This window comes from Saccopteryx leptura, chromosome 1 (genome assembly GCF_036850995.1).
Source record: "Saccopteryx leptura isolate mSacLep1 chromosome 1, mSacLep1_pri_phased_curated, whole genome shotgun sequence".
NCBI classification, from domain to species: domain Eukaryota; kingdom Metazoa; phylum Chordata; class Mammalia; order Chiroptera; family Emballonuridae; genus Saccopteryx; species Saccopteryx leptura.
This window is the reverse complement of record NC_089503.1, coordinates 2,222,554-2,246,319: the sequence shown is the minus strand read 5'-3', so window position 1 is coordinate 2,246,319 and position 23,766 is coordinate 2,222,554. Positions and strand designations below refer to the sequence as shown.

General features: G+C 64.7%; 1 protein-coding gene across 1 annotated transcript; it reads right to left on the bottom strand.

The window, feature by feature from the left end:
• Positions 1 to 791: 791 nt before the first annotated feature.
• Positions 792 to 20,728, bottom strand: CD81 (CD81 molecule). Its single transcript, XM_066377835.1, has 8 exons — positions 20,417 to 20,728; positions 8,996 to 9,110; positions 4,442 to 4,539; positions 3,410 to 3,484; positions 2,990 to 3,094; positions 2,477 to 2,578; positions 1,459 to 1,545; positions 792 to 1,371 (listed from the first exon to the last, which is right to left on the bottom strand). Exons 1-8 carry the CDS (start codon positions 20,480 to 20,482, stop codon positions 1,309 to 1,311), a joined length of 711 nt encoding a protein of 236 aa, XP_066233932.1. The 5' UTR covers positions 20,483 to 20,728; the 3' UTR covers positions 792 to 1,308.
• Between the last annotated feature and the right edge of the window lie 3,038 nt (positions 20,729 to 23,766).

The following is a 23,766-nucleotide window of genomic DNA, read 5'->3' as shown; positions in this document are numbered from 1 at the left end:
TGAGCGTAGGGGGCAGTAGAGAGGAGGCAGTCCTTTGGGCCATCCTGTTCCACCAACTGACCACGGTGGCACCAGCTGTGGGGGGCAGACCCGCTGAGACCCCAGGACCCCACCCCTCCATTACAGGGCTGTGGTTCATTTCCAAATCAGCCCCCAAGGAGGCCCCCGGAGCCCTCCTGGCCTCAAGGGATCAATTTAATGCACACACAGTTCTGTGCTTGTATGAGGTGCATGGTGACATCACCCGGCATTCCCCACGGTGGGGGGAGCAGGGACAGCAAGCTGATGCAAGAGGTAAATAGGCCAAAGTCCACTGTGGTGGGCGGTCCAGGTGGACTCCCCCAGGCGGTGGCCCAGTCCAACCTTTCCAGCCCCTGCAGGATGCAGCTTGGCCCACGCCACCCAGCTCCTCGAAGACACCGAGATGGGCAAGGAAGGGATGCCCGGGAAGGACAGTGCATCCACGCTCTACAGAACTGTCCCTCAGGAGGGAGGAAGGCCAGTATCACAGAAGGCCACCTCCAGCACCTCCTGCACCACATTCTCTGGCCCCATCCCTCCGGCCCTCTCCAGGCAGGGAGGGTTGCACAGGGCCCAACAAAGGGGCACTCGTCACGTGGAGTGCTCCCTGGGGAATCCCCATCAACACCCACCAACGGGGTGGGCAGTACACCTAGGTCCGGCCAGGGCCACAGAACTGAGCCCACCTATGCCAGGCTCCTCTATGCCTTGTCCCCCTACCCCCCACCCCCCAGTCTCAAACACTGCGGGCACAGGAAGGGGCCGGATGGTTTGTTAGCATGCCTGTTTTTTCCTTCTTTATTGAATGATTTTCAAGATGTAATTACAATGAAAGGTGACGCGTTAGAAAGGACAGGTGCATTGAAGGCGTAAGGCTGCTCCTAGACCCACTCTACAGACAGGTGGCAGGTAGGGAACAAGGATTAAAAACAAGGCGTGAGCAGTGTGGCTCATGGGGACAGGTGGGCGGGAGGGAGGTGCTCATGCCCCCCCCATGAGGTCTGGCTGAGCAGGCAGAGCTCCCAAGTGGCCCCAGAAGCAGAGGGGGGACCCTGCCCTGCAGTCCCCAAGGCCCACTCACATGCCACCTACAGGTAACATTTGCCCCAAAAAAGTAACGGGGGACTTCAGGACAAAAACAAACCTCAAAAGTAAAAAGGCTAGTAAGTGTAGCAGAGTAATACCAGAAAAATTATATACAAGGGCGGCGTGACGGCCCCTCCTCAGAAATGTCCAGGTCTCTCTGGGGGCACCGCAGGGGTCCCCGCGGCCCGACCAGCTGGAGCCTCAGTACACGGAACTGTTCCGGATACCACAGCAGAGCACCATGCTCAAGATCATCTCGAAGATCTGCAGGGGGGCAGCAGGCAGGTCGGTCAGCACCCGGAGACCCGTCGGGGCCCCGAGAAGATGCCCCACCCACCCCACCCCACTCACCATGATCACGGCGACCACAATTGCCGCAATGCCAATGAGGTACAGCTTCCCGGAGAAGAGGTCGTCAATCTTCTGGTGGCAGTCTTCCTGTGGGGGACGGTCAGCCAGCAAGCAGTCAGGAGTGCTGGTCCTCCGCTGCCCCCAACACACACACACACACACACACACACACCAGCCAGGGGCCCTTGCAGACAGAGCACAGGGGCCGGTGAACAGGGCCAGGTCTCTGCCGGCTTTTAACTGACACCCATTTTAAAACATATGTGGAGGTCCTGGCCGGTTGGCTCAGTGGTAGAGTGTCGGCCTGGCGTGCAGGAGCCCCGGGTTCGATTCCTGGGCCAGGGCACACAGAAGAAGTGCCCATCTGCTTCTCCACCCCTCCCCCTCTCCTTCCTCTCTGTCTCTCTCTTCCCCTCCCGCAGCCAAGGCTCCATTGGAGCAAAGTTTGCCCGGGCGCTGAGGATGGCTCCATGGCCTCTGCCTCAGGTGATAGAATGGCTCTGGTTGTAACAGAGCGACGCCCCAAGATGGGCAGAACATTGCCCCTTGGTGGGCATGCCAGGTGGATCCCGGTCAGGTGCATGCGGGCGTCTGTCTGACTGCCTCCCCATTTCTAACTTCAGAAAAGTACAAAAAAAAACCCAACAAAAAACAAAGAAAAGAACATGTGGAAACTGCCTTCTTCCACTCAGCAATCCCTAGGCACAGGACGAGCACTGACCTGGGAGGTCAGTGTGCCCTCCACCCCCACTGCCAGCTGGACTTGGAGCGCTGCCCCATCAGGAACTGGGCAGACACTTGCTTTCCCCACGGTCCTTTGGCAAAACCCAGTTCCTGGCTCGAGCACCCTGACTCAGGCCACGGCACCACCCAAGTGTGGCCGCATCCCTGCTAGTGCCCGCTGCAGCCCGAGTAGCCCGGCCGCAACCCAGGACCCTCAGTGGGCAGGGGCAGGCAGGGAGACGGGGGAGTAGGCAGGCCCAGCCCACCCCGGAGGGCCCTGCCTGTCACCATGCACCTTGAAAAAGTTGCCAATGACGGAGCTGCCGGAAGGACACAGGTTGTTCTTGAGCAAGGAGTTGGTCAGGCTGACCAGAGCGCTGGAACCACAGCAGTTGAGCTGCAGAGAGAGTGTGTCCGGGGTCAGCCACGTGCACGTGCAGGGGAATGACCCAAGGGGAGGTGGCCAAGGACACGCATCCCGCAGGCTGCAGAGGCCCCTGTACTGCCCGAGCCCGGCGCGGGAGTGGGGGCTGGGAAGGTCCCCTCCTTCCCTTCCTCCCGCTCAGCTCTGCTGCTCAGACACCCCCACGCCGGCTGACAGAGGGAGCCCATGGCCAGTCCCGAGTGCCCCCTCCTGCTCTTTAGGTCTGACCTGAGGCCGGACTCAACCCCTGCCAGGCTGCACCCCACCCCGTCCCCCAGCTCCCAGGCCCCCCACACCGCCCTCACCCTTGTCCCCCAGGCCCCCCTTACTGTCCCCACCCCCTCCCTCAGCCCCCCCGGCGTCCCCAGCCCCCAGGCCCCGCACCGTCTCGTGGAAGGTCTTCACCACAGCCTTGGCATTGTTGGCCTCGTCGTCCAGCATGGCCTGCTGCAAGGCCTGGTCGTAGAACTGCTTCACGTCCTTGGCGATCTGGGGATGGGATGCCATTGTGCCAAGTGAGGGCCAATCCCCAGGGGACCTGCCTTCACCTGGCTCTCTAGGACAGACCCAGCCATACCCTACCCACCACCCCCTGAGTTGGGCCCCCATGCCACCTCCCTCCAGGAAGCCCTCCATGGCCTTCCTACCAGGCTAGCCCCAGGAAGAGCCTCAAAAAAATACCCTGCAGTCAGACCTGTTCCCCCACAAGCTGAACAGGGATGCCCCGCCCCCCTCTCCAAGCTGGGACTGTGTCCCCACCACCACCACCCCCCACCCCCCACCCCCCCGCGGACCCAGGCTCACCTGGTCCTTGTTGACGAAGCCCCAGATGCCTGCGGCCACTTCACAGGCAAAGAGGATTACCAGGCAGGTGAAGAACTGGAAAGGCCACACAAGGGCCCAGCAGGGAGGGCAGAGAAAGAGAGGTCAGAGCAGGCTGGAGACAACTCAGGGCTTTCAGAAGCCCCAGACCAGCAGGGGCCAACTTGGGGCTCAACTTCCACAGAAAACCAGTCACCCATGGGTACGCGGGGGTGGCTGGCACTACCCACCCGCCTGCCCGCGTCCTGACTCCTGACTGGGAATGGGCCACATGGAGCCGAGAGGCACAGAGTCTAAGACCTGGCCCGACATTGTCAGTGCCCCCCAGGCCTGGGCTCGGTGGGTGGGAAGGCACAGGTGCCCCCCTCTCTCCACCCCCCACAGAAAAGGGGTCACCGCAGGGTGCTTCAGCTTGCCCCACTGGAGATACTGGCACAGGCTCCCACTCTGATCCCGTGGACCGGCCAGACCTCAGCTTTGCGTCAGCGAGGGACGTGTCAGGGGTGGGGGAGACCTGAGGTTGGGACTCGCTCCCTATTCTATCTGTGGCCTTTTCTTAAAAAAGAAAAAGAAAGCAATGTAGGGCCCGGACATAACAGTGGTGTTTAAGACCCAACAGGCAAGGAGAACCGGCATTCTGGGGAAGGTGCCCAGGCCACCGGGACCCCTCCTCTAGGGCCAGACGGACAAGGAGAACCGGCATTCTGGGGAAGGTGCCCAGGCCACCGGGACCCCTCCTCTAGGGCCAGACGGACAAGGAGAACCGGCGTTCTGGGGAAGGTGCCCAGGCCACCGGGACCCCTCCTCTAGGGCCAGACGGACAAGGAGAACCGGCATTCTGGGGAAGGTGCCCAGGCCACCGGTACCCCTCCTCTAGGGCCAGACGGGCGCGGGAGGTGCCCGAGCTCCTGAGCACGCGCACAGTCTCCCCCGGAGCTCCCGGTTCTGCCCATGGGCGTCAGCCCTGCGCCCTCCTCGCCCCCGACCCACTCCCCAGCCCAGCCCAGCCCCTACCGTCCCCAGCAGGCACTGCGACTCCTGGATGGCCCCGTAGCAGCCCAGGAACCCGACGAACATCATGACAGCGCCCACGGCGATGAGGATGTAGATGCCTGGGAAGAAGATCCACAGGCCCCTCAGCACCCTGCCGCCGGTCCAGGGAGGACTTCCCGGGGAACGTGGTCCCCAGAGCCCACGCCCCAGACCTCTCGCGGGCTGTGTGCACACACCACTGCCCAGGGAGGGGCCAGGCGCTCCACGCCTTAGGGAGGAACAAGGACTCTGCATCCCGGCTGCCAGTGGACGGCCCCGGGCCTCAGGTCCCTTTACTGGGCACCGAGTGGTTGGGACTCGCTCCCTGGGGCTCAGTTCTCTTTACTGGGCACCGAGTGGTTGGGACTCGCTCCCCGGGGCTCAGTTCTCTTTACTGGGCACCGAGTGGTTGGGACTCACTCCCCGGGCCTCAGTTCTCTTTACTGGGCACCGAGTGGCCCTCTGGAGAGTGCCCAGGGAACGCGACATCAGGGCTCTACGGCTGTGCTTTTCGACCACCGGGTCTGCGAGAGCTAACCACCCGGATGTTGTACGTAGATCATAGTCATCAGGGTGGTTAGCTCCACCGCAGATGGCACCTGGGCGCAAACCCGCGGAGGAAAACCACTGTGCTGCGGAGACCACCCCTGACCTCGTGACCCCTGCGACCTGCAGCTGCAGCTCTCTGCTTCCCCCGGGCCTCCGCCTCCAGGATGTGGCGGGTTGAGAAGGACCACCCCGCCCCCATCTTGGTGCTCTTGGTGGGGAGAGCCCAGCTGTTGGCCTGGGGGGTGGCGTGGAAGGGGGTACAGCCCAGGGATCCTGGGGCACCATCTGCTGCACCCCCGGCCGGCAGAACGCAGTGCCCACTGGTTGCACGGGTCTTGGGCAGGGGGTCGAACTGGATGCTCTGGGTGGCTCCTCAGGCTGGAGCTGCGGGCTGGGGCCCACTGGACGCGGTGGCCTGGTGACGGGGCCGCCCGGCCCTGCTGCCAGGATGCTGCGTGGCCGTGGGGGGCAGGGCCAGCTAGAGAATGGCACATGGGTAGGTTTGTCCCCCTGCCCTGCCGGCATGCCAGCCAGGCGGGGCACGCGTCCCTGAGGAGGTCGAAAGGGCCACGTGGAGCAGGGTGGAGGGAGCACGGTGGGCCCGGGAGGCTCCAGCCTGGCCATGCGGCCCTCCTTGGTGCCCTCAGCCCACCAGACAGACCCTCTGGGGAACGCTGACCAAATCTCTCCAAGGACCTCCCAAGCCCCAGACCGCTGGCCGACCCTGAGACTCTTGGCCCCTACAGTGCCCAGGGCCCGTCTTTCCCTTCCCGGCCAGCCCCAGACCAGACAGAGCCTCCAGGCAGCCCTGGGTGGACCTGGCTGAGGGGGGGAGCCTCCTGCCCCGGCTGCCCTCAGGGGGTCCTCGCATGGGGGCAACAAGCACCCCGAGCCAAGCCTCCCTTCCTCAGGCCCTGACCCCCACGATGTGAGGGCAACAAGCACCCCGAGCCAAGCCTCCCTTCCTCAGGCCCTGACCCCCACGATGTGAGGGCAACAAGCACCCCGAGCCAAGCCTCCCTTCCTCAGGCCGACACCCCACGATGTGAGGGCAACAAGCACCCCGAGCCAAGCCTCCCTTCCTCAGGCCCTGACCCCCCACGATGTGAGGGCAACAAGCACCCCGAGCCAAGCCTCCCTTCCTCAGGCTGACCCCCACGATGTGAGGGGCAACAAGCACCCCGAGCCAAGCCTCCCTTCCTCAGGCCCTGACCCCCACGATGTGAGGGCAGCAAGCACCCCGAGCCAAGCCTCCCTTCCTCAGGCTGACCCCCACGATGTGAGGGCAACAAGCACCCCGAGCCAAGCCTCCCTTCCTCAGGCCCTGACACCCCACGATGTGAGGGCAACAAGCACCCCGAGCCAAGCCTCCCTTCCTCAGGCTGACCCCCACGATGTGAGGGGCAACAAGCACCCCGAGCCAAGCCTCCCTTCCTCAGGCCCTGACCCCCACGATGTGAGGGCAGGGGCGGTACGGGGCTCCCACTCCATGTTGCTATGTGAGGAGGTCAGTGCCCGGGAGGGGAGTCTCGTGTTCTGGGTGGTGGAGGGGCCAGCAGACCCTGGAGCAAGTCCCCAGCCCATACATAGTCCCACAGTCCCCAGACCTCCTCCCAGCGCCGGGGACCTGTCCGGAGCTCCTGCACCGGCTCTGACAGGTGAGGTCAGGGGCCGCACTCCAGGCCTGCAGGGCTGCCCGCTGCTGACGTCACCCAGCTGACCCGCCCGCGCCCACAGCCGCACAAAGAACCGTGGTGAGGCCCCCCCACCGTCTATCCCTCTCCCCCCCCAGCAGGACCGGCCCACATCAGCGCCAGCAGGAAGCTCCCAGGGGCCAAGGCTGGCCCTGCACAGGCAGGGACTGGCAGCCGAAGGGGCTCTGAGAAGCTCCGCTCACAGGGGGGAGCACAGCAGAAGCCCAAGTCCAGAGGGTGCACGCTCTGTCCCCACCTCCCTCTGCCCGGTGGCCCAGCAGCTGAAGCCGCTTCCCTCGGGCAGGCTTTCCCGGCACCAGGGGAGGCAGCGTTAGGCCCAGGTGCAGCCCCGCGTGGTGCCCGGGTGGGGCACCCGCTCCAATGCCAGCCCTGCCCCACAAGCCTCCCTCCGGGGGCCACTTTCCCCACGGGAGCCTGGGCAGAGCCCTGAGGCCTGCCCCCTGCTGCCAAGGGCCAGAGCGGCCGCGGACCTCCGCGGGCCGCCCCCAACCCTCCCCGGCAGCCCTGACCCCAGCCTGTGTCCTGTGGCCCTGCTCTCGCCCGAGCCCAGCTCTGGCCTGAAGCAGGTGAGCCTTCAGGTCCTCCCCAGCCATGCCCAACTCTGAGCTTGGCAGCCTCGTCCCCAGGACAGAGCCCCCTTCTCAGACCACCTGCCCAGTGGGCTGGTTCAAGTCTGCCGCCAGCAAAGCCCATCGCTCATAGGACCCCAGGCCCCGGAAAGCAGACACAGAGGAGCGGGTGGCGGCAGCCCTCACATGTTTGGACAGAAAGATGAAGACGCAATGGGTCAGACCTGGCAGTTGCTGGCTTAACCTCCCAGGGGAGTGGGGGGAAGGAGAGGCCTGTGAGGAGCCCCCCACCCAGGAGAGAAACAGCCCTCAAGGGGCCAGGGGATGCCCCGAGTCCTCAGACACTGGTGCGCTGGCCCAGGGTTGGCGGCCCCCATGGGTGATCTCGGGGCGCTGGGCTCCTCCTGAGCCCCAGCCTGGGAGGAGCTTCGCAGTCTGGGGGGGACTGGGAACCTGCAGGTGGGGGTTCAGGACCCCCCTGGGGAAGCCACTAGAGCTCCAGGCTGCGGTCTCTGAGGAGGAGGGGCCGCCTGTGCGTCCCTGGAACCAAGCCCTCCCCCCCTTCCGGCTCAGAAAGGGCCGTGGACAGGGAGGGGACAGGCACCCCCCGTGTGGGATGGCAAGTGTGTGGGGACACCCCGCAGCAGCAGCCAAGTGCGTCTCCCAGGCCCACGGGGGCCTTGCACAGACGGGCCAGGGAGGCGGCCCCCCCGAGTCCTGAACCCCGAAGGCACAGACCCACTTCCCAGGCGGGCCTGTGGGGACAGGGAGGAGAGAGGAGCAGGCCCGGGGGACTACTCCTTTAAAGGGCAGAAACATCTCGGCCGATGCTGTTACAGAGCCCCACAAGGGCCAGGCCCCGCCTCCCGTTGGCTGGGACCCACCAGAGGGAGGGGTGCTCCGCTGTGCAGTAAGCCCTCCTCCCTTGGTCACCCCTGAGCCTGGGTTTGGGGCGGGTGGCTCAATCCCCCCCCCCCCCGAGCCCGACAGACGTCGAGGGTGCAGCTGGTGCCCAGGAAGCCAGTGGGCCAACAAGCAGCCTAATACAGCAGCAAGGTGTGGTTGTGGCTGTGGCTGTGGGTGTGGGTGTGGGTGTGGCTGGCCTGAGTCCCACGGCCCCCACCCCCCTCGGGGGCCTGAGTCTCCATCCCCAGGTCGAGGCTCTGCTCCCGCTTCCTCAGCTGCTGGTCTGGCTCCCCAGGCATCCAGCCCCACCCCGTTCCTGGGAGCCTCCCCCAAAATACCACCACACGACAGCCCTCCCACCCCCACCACTCAGCTGCTGCCCTGCAGCCCTAGCCCTGCTCCTGGCTCGGCCCCCGGAGGCGATCCGAGGGCCCCAACCAGCTAGTCCCCCCCCCCCCGCCCCACACAATTCCAGCTTTCCCTGGGAGCGTGGCTCCTGACCTGAGCCCGGTGCCGGACCACCCGGGGTGAGGGGGTGCCCAGGCTTCAGTGCCCCTCCAGAGCCCTCCGTGCCCTCTGGCTGCGTCTCACCCTCCTTCCCAGAGAGCCCCTTCCTGGTGGCTGCCTCCTCACCCCAGCACATAGCAGGCCACTCAGGCCTTTGCCTCCTCGTGGAAGCCCTCCCGGACTGCCCTTCTGTGGCCACCCACACCTGCACTGAACTCCCGATCAGATTCCCTGCTGAGCCATCCACGCTGGCCCCCTGCCCAGAGCCAGCTGGCCCCGTGTGAACTTACCTACGTAGAAGGTGTTGGGTGCAGGCCTGTCTTCGAGCTCCAAATAGAGGAGGTTGGTGGTCTGCGGGTCATGGCGAAGCCACAAGGCCACGCCCAGGATCACGCCTCCGGCCAGCTGAGGAGAGAGCAGGGCAGGCAGGTGTCACCCGTGGCCCAGAGCGCGGCACTGCGGTGTGAACCGTAACACACGGCGCAGTCCCACCGGGGGCAGGCGGGTGTCACCCGTGGCCCAGAGCACGGCACTGCAGTGTGAACCGTAACACACGGCGCAGTCCCACCGGGGGCAGGCGGGTGTGGGCCGCCCCCTCCGCCCGGCCGCGGTCCAAGGGCCTCCCACTGCCCCCCGCCCCGCCAATGTCCACGTTGCTGCCCTGGTTTTCGAGCTGCCCCAGGAAGGCCTGGGCACTGAGGACGCTGCAGCCATCAGGGACCACGCTGCAGGCCCCCACCACTAGTGAAATGAGACTCCAGGACAAGTGACCATGTGTCAGACGCCGGACACCCAGGTCCATCGGGTGCAGAAGGAAGACTCCTTCCGTGGAGCCGTGTCCCAAAGACTGCACGGGACATACTTAACGCCCAGAGTGCACTGGTTGTCCATCTGAAGGTCCAGCTTTAACTGGATGTCCTGTATTTTTATTTGCTGAATCTGGCCAGAGGCCACAGCAGACACCCAGCACCCCAGGGAATGTTGGGCCCCTCCCAGGGCTGGTGCTGCCAACAGTCCTGAGCACGTGGGCACCCCGCGGAGGGGGCTCCGAGCCTGCCGGCAGGGGCGGGGAAGGGGTCTGACACCATTGAGGCTGGGGGGGGACCGGGGCAGGACAGTGCAGGGAGGGGAGGGGGTCTGACACCATCGAGGCTGGGGGGGGGGGCCGGGGCAGGACAGTGCAGGGAGGGGAGGGGGTCTGACACCATCGAGGCTGGGGGGGGGACCGGGGCAGGACAGTGCAGGGAGGGGAGGGGGTCTGACACCATCGAGGCTGGGGGGGGGGACCGGGGCAGGACAGTGCAGGGAGGGGAGGGGGTCTGACACCATCGAGGCCCGGTGCGGGGGGACTGGGGCAGGACAGTGCAGGGAGGGGAGGGGGTCTGACACCATCGAGGCTGGGGGGGGACCGGGGCAGGACAGTGCAGGGAGGGGAGGGGGTCTGACACCATTGAGGCTGGGGGGGGACCGGGGCAGGACAGTGCAGGGAGGGGAGGGGGTCTGACACCATTGAGGCTGGGGGGGGACCGGGGCAGGACAGTGCAGGGAGGGGAGGGGGTCTGACACCATCGAGGCTGGGGGGGGACCGGGGCAGGACAGTGCAGGGAGGGGAGGGGGTCTGACACCATTGAGGCTGGGGGGGGGGCCGGGGCAGGACAGTGCAGGGAGGGGAGGGGGTCTGACACCATTGAGGCTGGGGGGGGGGACCGGGGCAGGACAGTGCAGGGAGGGGAGGCACTGAGTGAGGAAGGGAGGGGCTGGCGGTGCTGGAGGAATCCGGGTCCGCCCTGGAAGGGAAGCTGCCGCTGTGTTCTCCAGATCAGCCGGGAGGGAGGCTGCCCTGAGCAGTCGGGCAGGAAGGAGGGCCCGCTTATAGCCTGGTGAGGGACGGGGGCTCCCAGGGCCCTCAGAGGACTGAGTGTGACTCAGGGGTGGGTGGGGGTGTCCTTGAGGATGAGCCCACACCCGGCCCGGTAAGGCCTCCTCCTGCCCGAGTATCTGACCAACTCGGACAAGCAAGCGCCCAGCTGCCCTCCGCACCCCAGGTCCCTCCCCGGGCTCCCCGGGGCTCTGCAGGGGCGTACCTCAGGCACCCGGCAGCAGCTGGGCTCCCACCCCCGAGAGGGGTGAGTTGGAACCCCCAAGAAGACCTGGCACCCTTCACCCCCAAAGCCCTCAGCCCCCTTCTCCCAAAGTTCAACTGGGTCTCCTGGTCTAGCGGGGAAGGGGCGGCCATGGTTGCCACGGAAGCTCTTCCATCCTCAGTGGGTCTACTGTGCACCCGCTGGCCAAGGTCCCCTCCAGGGCTCTTCCATCCTCAGTGGGTCTACTGTGCACCTGCTGCCAAGGTCCCCTCCAGGGCCGGGCCCCCGGCACCCAGCACCTAGGCCCGCTCTTGGGAATCTGTCACACCCAGGAGAGGACTGGAGGCCCGGGGGGGACACGCCTGAGGGCCGCGGAGGACTGGGGGCCACGGAGGACTGGGGGCCCGGGGGACTGGGGGCCGCAGAGGACTGGGGGCCCGGGGGGACACGCCTGGGGGCCGCGGGGGACTGGGGGCCGCGGGGGACTGGGGGCCGCAGAGGACTGGGGGCCGCGGGGGACTGGGGGCCACGGAGGACTGGGGGCCCGGGGGGACACGCCTGGGGGCTGCGGGGGACTGGGGGCCGTGGAGGACTGGGGCCCGGGCAAGTGCCCCAGACCTGGAGCTGGCAGCCATCTGTGGCTCCAGGGGGGGTTGAGGGTTGCCGTGGCAACTCTGGCTTGAAAACATCACTTATTCTGTTTTGAAACTGTGGTCCAGAGACGGCTTTGTGAGATGTTCCAGGACCGAGGGGGAGGGGTGGGCAGCCTGTCCAGGGCCTCGTCTGTAGCCACAGAGACTGGGCCTCAGTGTCCCCACAGCAGCGGGGAGGCCAGGCGTGCAGTGGTGCCTGGCTAGGGCAGGGACCACCCCCACCGTCCCTGTGTAACCCCTCACCCCAGAAACTGAGGGGACAAGCCAAGTCTGGGGACACATGGTCCCTACTACCCACTGCCCCTGGGGAGTCACATAGCCATCACTCCCCGTCAGGGGAAAGGCTGCTGGCCAGGCCCCTCCAGATGCCCCCTGGCCCCTAGCCTCCCCTCCTAACCAGCAGTAAACAGGGAGGCTAATCTCGCCTACCCGGCACGGTGGGAGCCTGGCTGAAGTGTCCCCCACACCCCGTGGGCCCTAGGTCACCCCCCAGGCCTGCAAGATCAGCCACCCACACAGAGGAGCGGAGGGAGGGGTGGGAAGGTGTATGCAGGGCCCAGAACCCCAGAACCTCAGCCCAGGAGGGTGGGCCGGGACCCTAAACAGCACATGACGCCCCCGGTTAAAGCCTGGCCCTCTGAGACGGCTGCGGTCCCAGGCTTGCATGTAGCTAAGCAGGGACACGGACCGAGGTTTTATAAAGAACCTGCAAAACTCAAAACTAAGAAAACAAACAGCCTCCACTTTTCTGAACAGACCAAAGATCTGAACAGACACGGAGAGAAGGGGGGGATTCGGAAGGAAGTAAACCCGTTGTCATCCGTTAGAGAAAAGCAAATCACCCCAACCGCAGGGCACCGCAGACAAGAGCGCCGACCACAGTCTGCGCGGGGGAGGGCACAGCTCAGTCCTACCTCCCCTCTCCTATTGTGCCCCTGCCCACAAGGCTCGTGTCCCCTGCCCACCCACCCCCACCCCCGGGGAAGGGAAGCTGCATCCACACAGAGACCTGCCCCCCCATATCTTCCCGTGAAATAGCCCCAAACTGGGAACAGCGCAGCCCCGACGTCCACCCCACAGGGGAAGGGGATGCAGGATCAAAGCTAACGGAGGGGTGGCCACACCGTGGGACCCTCCCTGCAAGAAGGAGTTAGGACTCCTCCGTGAAGCGTGAAACTGACACCTGCCTGACTCCGGAGAGTTCCACAGCTGGGCACCAGCCAAGAGGAAGAGGCAGAACCACGTGAGACAGAAACCAGACCAGCGGTTGTCTGGGGCGGGGGAGGGGAGGGGAGCGAGGGATCACCAGGTCCAAGGACACTGGGGGCTGATCAATGGGATCACTATCGTGAGGGTGGGGATCCTTTCACAGGTGTTTACTTATGTCAAAACTTAACCAGCTGTCCATTTTAAACTGGTGTCATTTATGTGAAATAAAAACTTAAAAAAAAAAAAAGGCCCTGGCTGGCTAACTCAGTGGTAGAATGTTGGCCCAGCATGTGGAAGTCCCGTGTTCGATTCCCGGTCAGGGCACCCAGGAGAAGTGACCAACTGCTTTCTCCACCCCCTTCCCTCCCCTCTTCTCTCTCTCCTTCTTTTCTCTCTCCTTCTCTTTCTCTCTCTCTCTCTCTCTCGCTGTCTCTCTCTCTTTCTCTCCTGCAGCCATGGCTCAGTTGGAGCAAATTGGCCCTGAATGCTGAGGATGGCTCCATGGCCTCCACCTCAGGCGCTAAGAAGAGCTCAGTTGCTGAGCAATGGAGCAAAGGCCCCAGATGGGCAGAGCATCACCCCCTAGTGGGCATGCCGGGTGGATCCCAGTTGGGGTGCATACAGGAGTGTCTCTGCCTCCCCTCCTCTCACTTAATAATAATACTGATAATAAAAACTTAAAAAAAAAACACCTCACCCCCAAACCCATGCTGACCAAACTTCTGAGCAGCAGGGACTAGTGTTTCTTCTGGGTCCCGAGGGACCCCAAGTCTTGCTGGCTCACTGGGCCCGCAGTGACCTCCAGCAAGCACCTCAACACGCTGAGGCCCCATCCATAGACCCGAGGACACACGTATGTCCATTACCAGAGTCCAGAGCTCATGGAAAGCCAACAGTCATGGCCTCACACAAGGCCCCAAGCCCCGGCCTGACCGGTCACTTCCCAAGTCCACCTTGGCATCTCTGTGCCTCGATATCCCGTGTCTCTGAAAGGGGTTCATAAAGGCACAGAAGCGGACATCCGTGGACACTGGGCGAGAGGCCGCTGTCCACAGACGGTGCCCGAGAGCCTCAACAATTGCCACCAGCGGCGTGGAAGGCAGACGTATCGGGTGCCACCGGACACACCTCCGCCCACACGGGGCCGCCGGGAAGCTGGCCGTGGGAAGGAGGCAGCTGCTCTGGCGGGGCAGTTCCCGGGAGGGGGCCCACAGGGAGCGCCTGGAACCCTGCGAGGGTCCTGTTTCTGTTCCTCTCCTGCTCCCTTCTGAGAACCAGTCTTAAGTAACAGCCCTGGAGAAGGACGGGGCAGACAAACACGCCGGTTCCTAACCAGCCCGGAGGCATCTCCACGCTGGGTTCCTAACCAGCCCGGAGGCATCTCCACGCAGGGTTCCTAGCCAGCCCGGAGGCATTTCCACCCCGGGTTCCTAACCAGCCCGGAGGCATTTCCAAGAAGCCCCTTGAAGGAGCTGGGTAGGCCTGGGGCACCCTCACCAGCTCCCGGGCACTGACCCCCTGGCTGGAGGCCTCACCCTCTGCAAGGACCCAGACAGGAGGGGGCCCTCCCCCCACCATGCTGCCCAGGGAGGCCAGCCAGCCAGCCTGTCTCCCTGCCCCCACAGGGTGAGCCCCGTAACGGCCCCAGGTCCTGCCCACGCGTTCCACGGGCAGCAGAACAAGTCCCTCTCAAGGATGTCTGGTCTGCAGCCCAGACCCCGGGGCCAATGCCCTCCGAGGGCCGCCGGCTCTGCGCCCTGGCCCCGGGGCCGATGCCCTCCGAGGGCAGCCGGCTCTGCGCCCTGGCCCTACCCCGCCACTGTGAGAGGGGTGTCCATGCTGGCTGGAAAAACGCAGGGTAAACAAACCACCCAGCCTGGCTTGGCAGCTGGGCAGTCCTGGGCGCCCGGAGACCAGGCCCAGGACGGCCGTGGAGGCCGGAGGCAGGAAGTGAGGCAGGAAATGCTCTCGGTGCCGCTGGCATAAGTCAGAGTCAAGAGTCCGAGCAAAGACGCTTTCAGGACGGGCCGTGGAACAGAGGGGTCGGCGGGGGAGGAGGGGTCCCCGCAGACTGACCGCGCCTCCATCCACCCTGAGGGGACAGGGCCACACTCCTCCCTGGTGGCATCCCAGGCTTCCGCAGGGCGGGCAGCTGCCCGCTAGGACCCGGCGACGGCAGGAAGGATGTGAACCAGGAAGAGCAGGGACCCTCACCGCCGCGCCAGGAAGCAGAACCCTCTCCCAGCCCCACGACCTCCGGAAGCCGCCTAGCCAGGCATCTAAAAATAGAAGTGGGGAGTTGAGGGGAGGACACTGGCCCTCCTGGACCCCACTGGCTGGGGAACAAAGGTGCCCCTTTCCACCAAGAGGTAAAGGGAGGCCCCAGCCACTTCCCAGGGTGCAGTGGCGGGGAGGGGCCCCGGGGGCCCCCCAAGGACCAGGCTGCTTCCAGGACCAGACCCTGCGCCTGCCACCCACTCCCCGGGCGGAAGACCCAGGGAGTGGCCTGCTCCCCCTCCCCAAACCCACCCCACTGGCTGGAGGAGCCCGTCCTGTCGGAAGCCCCTCTCTGCCCGCTTTGGGCCTTGCAGGGTGGGGCACGTGGACACAGACGTGACCTGCCAGAGAAGGGTGCAGAGGGGCGCTCGTATCTGACGAGGAGCAGCGGGGTGGGCTGGGCCCCACTAGGGAGGGGGTGAGGTGGGCGGGCTCAGGCAGGGTGTCCTCGGCCAGGAGCCACCGAGAAACGGCCGGGCAGAGGCTGGACCCTGCTCCCACCCAAGCACCGTCGCCTGTCCTGGGGGTCCCAGGGCCCTGGAGCCAGGCTGGGCTGTGAACCACTGAGGTTTCCAGCTCTGGTTTCCAGCCTGTCCCCACGACTTCCTCATGTGGTCGCTTGTGAATCTCAGTGTTCTTGTCGCCCAGTGACAATGCCTGATCCCAGGACGGGGCAAAGGGGACAGCTGCGGCCCAGTGCCTGCGGCCACGGGGCACCGCTACTCTGCGTGAGCCGCAGCCGGTACCACCTGAAGACAGAGGGGAAGCCTGCCATCCAGGGAGCAGGGTCCGAGCTGCAGTCACTGCTCCCTAAAACTCTTAGGCACCTCCCCGCCCTGAGCCCCACAGCAAAGACCTCTGGGGCTCAGACCCCCCCAGACGGGCAGCCCAGGGAGGTGGGCTCCCTGCAGTCCTCTCTCCTGATCCCACTACCGTGCTCAGTGCCTCCAACCCCCGGGGTCACTCGGCCTGCGTCTCCGCGCCCACCACCAGGAGCTGGCTGGCAGCCATGGCACAGGACTGACCCCAATGTCGCCCACAGGGGACGGCACAGCTAAGACAGGTCACGGGGTGCCATCGGCCCTCTCCCCGACAAGGCTGACCTGGGCACAGGACCATCGGTAGGGCACCAGTGGGACACCCGCCTACCTGTGCCTGCTCCACGTGGCGGGCCAGCCCTGGCTCCTTCCTCCCTTCCGTCCACCTCTGCGACCACGATCACGTCACCCCAGTCACTTCCAAAGTCGGAAGCGGGGGCTCGGCTTTAGGGAAGAGGGCAGGGCGGGTCCCTGCTCCTCCGAGGCCTCCGTGCTGTCCCATGGACCCCCGCCTAGGTTTCGGGCGCCCCTGAGGAAGCACTGGTGTCATCCTCACCGCCGTGGCGCTGGCAGCCAGCTTAGGACGGGAGAGAACCACGGCCAGGGGGTCAGGCACAGCCCTGTCCGCCTGCGAATGCGCCCCCAGCATCTGAGGGCCCGCCGGGAGGCCCCCACGCGGTCCTGTGCCCACTCGCTCTGCCATCAGGAGGAGGCGATGGGAGGCCCCGCCCTACAAAGTGCGTATGTGGGGAAGGTGGGGGGACTCAGAAGTCCAGAAGCTTCCGGAAGCATCTTGGCTCAAACCACATTCTGCTAGATAGGTGGTATTCCACCTCGTTTCCCGCCCAGGATACAGAGGTCCAGCCACCGGGCAGGTGATGTCTCCAGGGCTGAAAACCACCCAGGCCTCTTGCTGAGTGTGCCAGGCCTGGGTCCTGGGGCCCCAGGATCAGAACAAGAGCCCCCGGGCTTCTCTCCCACCCCCACCCCAGGGCCTGCTCCAAAAAACAGGGGCCCAGGGCAAAGGTGGCCCCCCATCCGTCCCTCCATCCGACACGCCCGCGGACTCCTGGACTGTAGACCCTTATTGATTTTATGACCCAGCTTCTTCCTCATCAGGGACCTCAGGTGCAGAGGTGGAGGCCGGGTGCCACAGAGGCTGGGAGCTGGGGTGCTTGGGGGGAGTGGGGTGGGGTGGGGTGCCTGTCCGCTGCCCGGACTTGGAAGCTGTGTGAGATGGAGAGATGGAACTGAACTGAGCTGGGTGGCGCTGGGCACCCTCGGGGGGGGGCAGGGACCCTGTGAGCACCAGGACTCAAGACACCCTCACGGAAGCCATCCTGTCCCGGGACAGACAACAGACTTCCTCTCCAACACCTGGCCTAGCCCAACGGCCATCTCCCCAAACCTTGGCAGCCCAGACGCCGGAGTGCTCCGGCAGTGGTGGAGGGAGGGGGCTGGGGGCAGGGGTTCTGTTTACCCACGCGCCTGAAACCAGGTGCAGGAAATCCCCGGGCCCCCCACCCCCACCCCCGAGCCTGCCAGGGCCACATTCACTCTCCCAGAAGGAAGGCGACAGAACCACCAAGTGACAGTCAGTCAGTCATGTGCCGTCTGGAAGCGAAAATTAAATGCCGGTTAGCATTCCCATCGGCCCCGCGTCCCAGCCGGCTCAAGCGCCACCACCTCTGGAAGGCGGCCACCAACTGCATTAGGTGGAGGAGCACCCAGTGCCAGGTGGGGGACGCTGGCAGCCGCTCTCCCCGCAAGGACCAGCACGGCACTTCTAGGGCTGTGTGGGCAACCCCCGAGGAGAGAGAGGGGTATCGTCATACCCACATACCCATCCTGTGGGTGAGGCCAGCCACCTGCCAGCTCGGGCAGGGACAACAGGGGTGGCAGCCTCCGCGTCTCCCTCACCGGCCCCAGCCGCGGGGTCTCGGTCCAGCCACCTCTGCCAGGAAGCCCCCGGCCCACCCTGACGGGCAGGATTCCCACGCTGCATGGCACTGGGTCCCCCTGCTCCAGGCCTGGCCTCCTGCCTTGTCCCCAGCCTCACAGTGTGACACCCGGCCGGCCAGGGAGCCCCGAAGTGGATGCCGCCTGGGGCCCACGGTCTTGGGGTGAGTGGGTTTGCAGGCATGCCCGTGTGGGCGTGCGAGAAGACTGGGCTCCTTCCTGAACACGCAGGGCGGTCGCCCGAGGCGGCTCCCACGTGCCTGTTTACTCTCCGAAGCGGAACCCTGAATCGTTCCGGGATCCAGACAGCCCGCTGTCACTCGTCTCTCCGCTCCTGCCCTCAGCTCCCATCCTGCACGGTGGCAGCAATGGCGAGGGTGTGCAGCGAGTGAGCAGCGGGTCAGGCTGGGCACTGGGAGCCTCCTTTCCCAAGGCACCGCCCCCCAGGTGTGAGCTACTCCGCCACCACCTCCCCCCCCCCCCGCAGCAGGATTCCGGGGACCCCACTCTAGAGGGGAAGAAGCTGAGCCCCAGGACCAGAGCTGTGGGATGGGGCCTCCACCCAGGTGCCACCCCCCAGCACCGGGTTCTGCTCCGCCAGGGTGTGCCCCCCCAGCCCCGCATGGCTCAGCTCTGTATTCCGCCCCCCCACCCCCCGCCCCCCCACCACAGAGGGTGACCCAGCATGGGTGGGTGGGGCCACAGTGACCGTGGACCATGGCAACTAGGAGCAGATACAGTTCTCTGCACTCAGCTGGGCGGGCCCAGGAGGGGAGAGGCCTCGGAAACATTTTCTTAAGTCTCAATAAAGAAAGCCCCCTGGGATGTGCTGGGCCTCCACCCCAGCTGCCTGGGAAAACCACCAGGCTCGCCCAACTGAGCTCCGAAGAGGGGGGCGGGCGGGGAGGGAGGTGGCTGCTAATCTGGAGAACACTGGGCAGGTGGGAGGCACACTACCCAGTCCTGGAGAAGTCCCCTTCCTTCACCAGCCCCCCACTTCCCGGACAGAGTGCTTGTCCTCAAAACCAGGCTCAGGGGCCACCGAGGGACGTCTGGGTGCTCCCCTGACCCCTGCTTGCCAGGGCCGAAGCAGGCAAACCCTGAGTCCACAATCATGCCCTAATCCAGGCGTCCCCAAACTACGGCCCCCTGAGGCCATTTATCCAGCCCCCACTGCACTTCTGGAAGGGGCACCTCTTTCATTGGTGGTCAGTGAGAGGACCACTGTATTTGGCAGCCCTCCAATGGTCTGAGGAACAGTGAACTGGCCCCCTGTGTAAAAAGTTTGGAGACCCCTGCTAATCCTAACCCTGCCCAGGGCACGCCTGGCCCACCCCCAGGTTAATACAACACCCCCAACTCCACCCCGAGGCCAGACACCCCAAATCCCTCCCTGCCTGAGAACGACCCTGACGTCCCTGCTGTCCGGGTGGGAAGCAGATGTCTCCGTCCCCACACACTTCCTCTAGGGACCATTTATAAAGTTTGCTCTCCTGGAGTCCCATCTGAGAAATACACTGTCCACCCAGCGGGATCCTGGTCCTACACAGAAGGAGGTCCCATCACTGGTTAGGGGACCGGCCAAGGGAGGCAGGGCATGGCCGAGAGTGGGGCTTTTCCGACACCCGCCCATTCCTGGTATCTTCTCTTCTGGCCTCCCCAGTTCCAACTCTGACAGGAAGTGAGAACAAGAGCGAAAGCCGTCAGTCAGCGGCTGGCAGGCGGCTGAGACCCAGCCAGGAACCATTCTCAGACTGGCAGCCCGGACACCCTCCCGCACCCAGACACGACCGCCCTGTGGGGGCTTCTTTCCAAAGCGGGTGCCCAAGCCCAGACCCAGACCCGGGCCTCCCCGCCCCCCACCCCACTGCAGGTCAGGGACACACAGGTCTTCAGGCTGCTCCCCTGTTGCCAACTAGAAGGGCTGCTTCTGCCCCACTCCTCTCAAGTCCTCCATGGCCCCCCAGCTGGAATCTCGGTCTGAGTGAAGAGAGCAGAGGATCGGGTCCCACAAACTGGGGCCACCATGGTGCAGGCACCACTACCACACGGACCACATCAGGCCCAGTGAGTCTCTGGACGCCCCCAAACAATTCCCAGGGTGGCGGCAGCTGGTTGGAAGGGGTGGTGGTGAGCTAGGTTGGGCCAAGAGTGGGGAGGACCGTCCTCAAGACTCGGAGAGAAGGTGCACTCCGGGGACCCGGCCGCCCACCCAGGGGCGGTGGCCCCGATGAGCTCATGGGGGCGGGACGCCGTGAGCCCCGCCCTCGAGCCACCCCTCCGTCCCCGCGAGGCAGGGTGGTCCGAGAGAAACAGTGGCCAGAGAGCTGAACGGGGCCGGGTACGCACCCCACCGCATCCATCCCCATTCACCACCATCACCAAGCGGAAGGGACCCGAGTCCCTGAAATGTCCCTGTCCGGCCGCGGGGCTCCGGGCCCCGATGACCACAGGCCCTTAAACCCGGCTCGCAGCCCCCTGTCCCACCCCGCCCGCCGGCGAGAAGCCGGGCGACCCGAACGGACGAGCCCCACCGCCGCAGCCCGCCCGCCCAGGACCCCCCACCCCGCGCCGGGGCGCGCACAGGTGGCCCCACAACTTGGCGGCCCGACTGCGCTCCCTCGGCGGGGCCTAGCGGGGCGCGCGGCCTGCGGGCTCCGGGGGCGCCCCGCCTCGCCCGGCCCCGCCCCCCGCCCCCGGCCGGGACTCACCCAGAAGACGAAATTGAAGACGAAGAGCAGGTACTTGATGCACTTGGTGCAGCCCTCCACCCCCATAGTGGTGCGGGCGGCGGGGCCTGCGGGGTGCGCGGGCGGGTCCTGGGCGGCGGGGTGCGGGCTCCGGGGCCTGGAGAGAGAGCGGCCGGGGGGCCGGGACGGCGCGTTCCGGAGGCGCGGGGGACGCGGGGGGGGGGGCGCGGGATGCGCGGGGACGAGTGGCCACGGAGGCCGGGCCGGGACACGTGAGACCGTCACCGCCGCCGCCGCTGCCGCCGCTGCTGCGCGCTCGCTCTGTGCCGGGGCGCGCGCCCCCCTCCGCTACTTAAATGGCGCCGAGGCCCCGCCCCCTGGAGGCCCCGCCCCCGGCCCTGCCGCGGACCGCCCACCCGCCCGCGCAGCAACCCCCCTCCGCACCGTCAGCGCACACTTTGGGGACTTGGTGCAACGTCAGGACACCAGACCTTGGGCGCGCTGCGCTGGGCGCCCGAGGACAGCCCTGCAGCCAGGAAGCCCAGGAAAGAACCTTTCCCTCTCTCCTCCTATCCTCCCTCAGGCGCCTTGTACTACTTACTACCCAAGGAGGCTTCCTGGAAGAGGTGACGCGTCAGCAAAGGTTCAGCCAAGAGAGCAGCGTGCTTCGTTAGCCCGGCTCCCCGGGACGGTGGGAACCTAGGTGGGTCATGAGGCAGGCCTGAGAGTCAGTGGGCCGGCCTGTGCTGGACGCTGTTCTCAGCAGCCAAGCCCTTGTCCTCTGGACCGAGCAGTGGCTGACCACTGTTTGGAAAGGTCACTGAGACTGTGTCCCCTAGATGAGTGTTAAATGCCTAGGAAGCCCAAACGACCTGCAAGAGGACCTACTTCCGCGTAGTTCATGTAGTTCATGTATCTCATGCACACGGTGGTGGTGCCAGTACCTGGGAGGCCAGCCCCACACTCCTACTGAAATGTGCGCTTGTGTGGGGGGTGGGGGAGAGGGGGGGGAGGGGGGGGAAGACCCCACTGCCTGGTCATGGAGCCAGTCTCTAGCAAGGTGACACGCCAGTGAAGACACGGAAATGACCACTAGCCCAAAGGACATGACTGACCACTTGAGACGTGTGGCCTTGTGCCGCTGCTGAGAACTGGACTTTTCATCGCCTGGGTTCGATTCCTGGCCAAGGCACACAGAAGTGCCCATCTGCTTCTCTATCCCTCCCCTTCTCTCTTCTCTTTCTCTCTCTTTTCCCCTCCCCTCCTGCAGCCAAGGCTCTATTAGAGCGAGTTGGTCCCAGGCACTGAGGATGGCTCCATGGCCTCCACCTCAGGCGCTAGAATTGCTCAGGTTGCAACAGAGCAACGCCCCAGATGGGCAGAGCATCACCTCCTAGTGGGCATGCCAGGTGGATCCCGGTCGGGGTGCATACGGGAGTCTGTCTCTGCTTCCCCTCCTCTCACTAAAAAAAAAAAAAAAAAAAAAAAAAAAAAAAAAAAATTAATGAATAAATAAATAAGTAAATACGATTTGCCGTGGCTTCATGCTTGTGTTAGCACTCCCAAGCATGTGTTCATTCCTAGTCTATGTTCGTGTCTGTCCAATGGACACTCTAAGACAGGGTTCCCCAAACTTTTTACACAGGGGGCCAGTTCACTGTCCTTCAGACCGTTGGAGGGCCGGACTATAAAAAAAACTATGAACAAATCCCTATGCACACTGCACATATCTTATTTTAAAGTAAAAAAAACAAAACAGGAACAAATACAATATTTAAAATAAAGAACAAGTAAATTTATATCAACAAACTGACCAGTATTTCAGTGGGAACTTTGGGTCTGCTTTTGCAGTGAGAGGGGTCAATGTGCTCCTCTCACTGACCACCAATGAAAGAGATGCCCCTTCCGGAAGTGCGGTGGGGGCCGGATAAATGGCCTCAGGGGGCCGCATGCGGCCCGCGGGGCCGTAGTTTGGGGACCCCTGCTCTAAGAGGAACATAAGTCTTCACCTGGGGGTTGGCCAGGGCCGTTTTTGTTGAGAAAGAGGCAGAACAGGCTTCTGGTGTTGGGTCCTGGGCGCCCTGCTCCACCCACAGTGCCCACAGCCCCGTTAACAGGACACTTCCAGCCCCAGGTGTGGGCTGAATCCTCCCTCAGAGAATGGCCTTCCCTGGGCCCATCTGGGCAGGGGTACAGAGGGGACATGGAGCCCACCATGCGGGAGTGGGCAGGGGCAGCACCTTGCACTCTGCGTCACCGGCCTCCACTCCAGCCCCCGAGGCGGGTGTGCGGGGGCAGGGCCAGCTTGGCCTGTGCTGTGTGTGCTTCAGTCATGAGTGAGGTATTCAGGGGGTGCCTGCTGGGTGCTGGGCACTATTCCAGGCTCTCTGGCTGTGAGGGAGCCTGGCAGCCAGAACCCCTTCCCCTCAAGGTTCCTAAGGCCTTGGTGAGGGTGACAGATGTCATTCCCCGGGATGATCATGTCTTCTGTTGATTCTGGGACGGGAGAGAATTCCCAGGATGCTTGAGAGAGTCTCCAGGGGTGGGGTGGAGGGGTGGCAACCCTCCCATGGGGGGGGGGGCTTGGAGGAGTCCACAATGTGCTCAGAAGAATGAGAAAGAGCCAGCCCTGCTTTCCAGGTATGGGGTGGGGTGGGGGGCAGATTGGAGGAGCAGAAAGGAAGTCAGTGGGGTGGGAACGCATCGCAGGGGTGGGGTGGGGGGGGTCAGAGTGAAGAGGGCTAGCGGCCAAGGCTGGGGCAGGTGGCCAGGAGAGCTGGCACTCTGGGCTGAAGGCCAGAGTGGAGCTTCTTCAGCTCTTGCTGCAGTGGGAGTGAATTAGAGGGGTTCGCAGGGAAGCCACAGGCCTGGCTCCTGGACAGACAGAATGCGGGACACGAGTGGCAGCAGGCTCTTTGCCCCCCCCCCCCACACACACACACAGTGGGACCAGCACTCACAGGCGCCTGCGGGCCCACTGGGAAAATGGGCCATGAGGGTCAGAGCTACCTTCCGGCGCTGGCATGTGTGTGTGTGTGGGGGAGGCTGTCTCAGGGACCCCTTCTGACGTGCTCGGCCCAGTGGCCCACCCACTGACCGCGTGAGGACTGAAGGGAACTCTCCCACATGTTAGCCAGGGTTCTCCAGAGCAACGGAACCAACCAACAGAATATACGTAGGTGTGTAGTATAGACTCTATATTATAAAAGGGACGTGATGGAGCCCAGGACGTCCCAAAGTTCCAGTCAAGAGGTCCCAGAGCCCCGGAGCTGACTGAGGGTGTGGGTCCCAGACAGGCCGGAGGCGGGAGGAAAAGGACCCGCCCCGGCTGGAGGAGCGAGGCCAGAGGAGAGGGAGACTCCCTCCTTCCC

Excerpts from the sequence above, each read along its gene's own strand:
- CD81 (XM_066377835.1), bottom strand. The coding sequence starts at position 20,482 with ATGGGGGTGGAGGGCTGCACCAAGTGCATCAAGTACCTGCTCTTCGTC. Across the intron at positions 3,485-4,441 it reads CGCAGTGCCTGCTGGGGACG|TTCTTCACCTGCCTGGTAAT; the intron begins GTAGGGGCTGGG and ends TGGCCTTTCCAG. Across the intron at positions 2,579-2,989 it reads TGAAGACCTTCCACGAGACG|CTCAACTGCTGTGGTTCCAG; the intron begins GTGCGGGGCCTG and ends CTCTCTCTGCAG.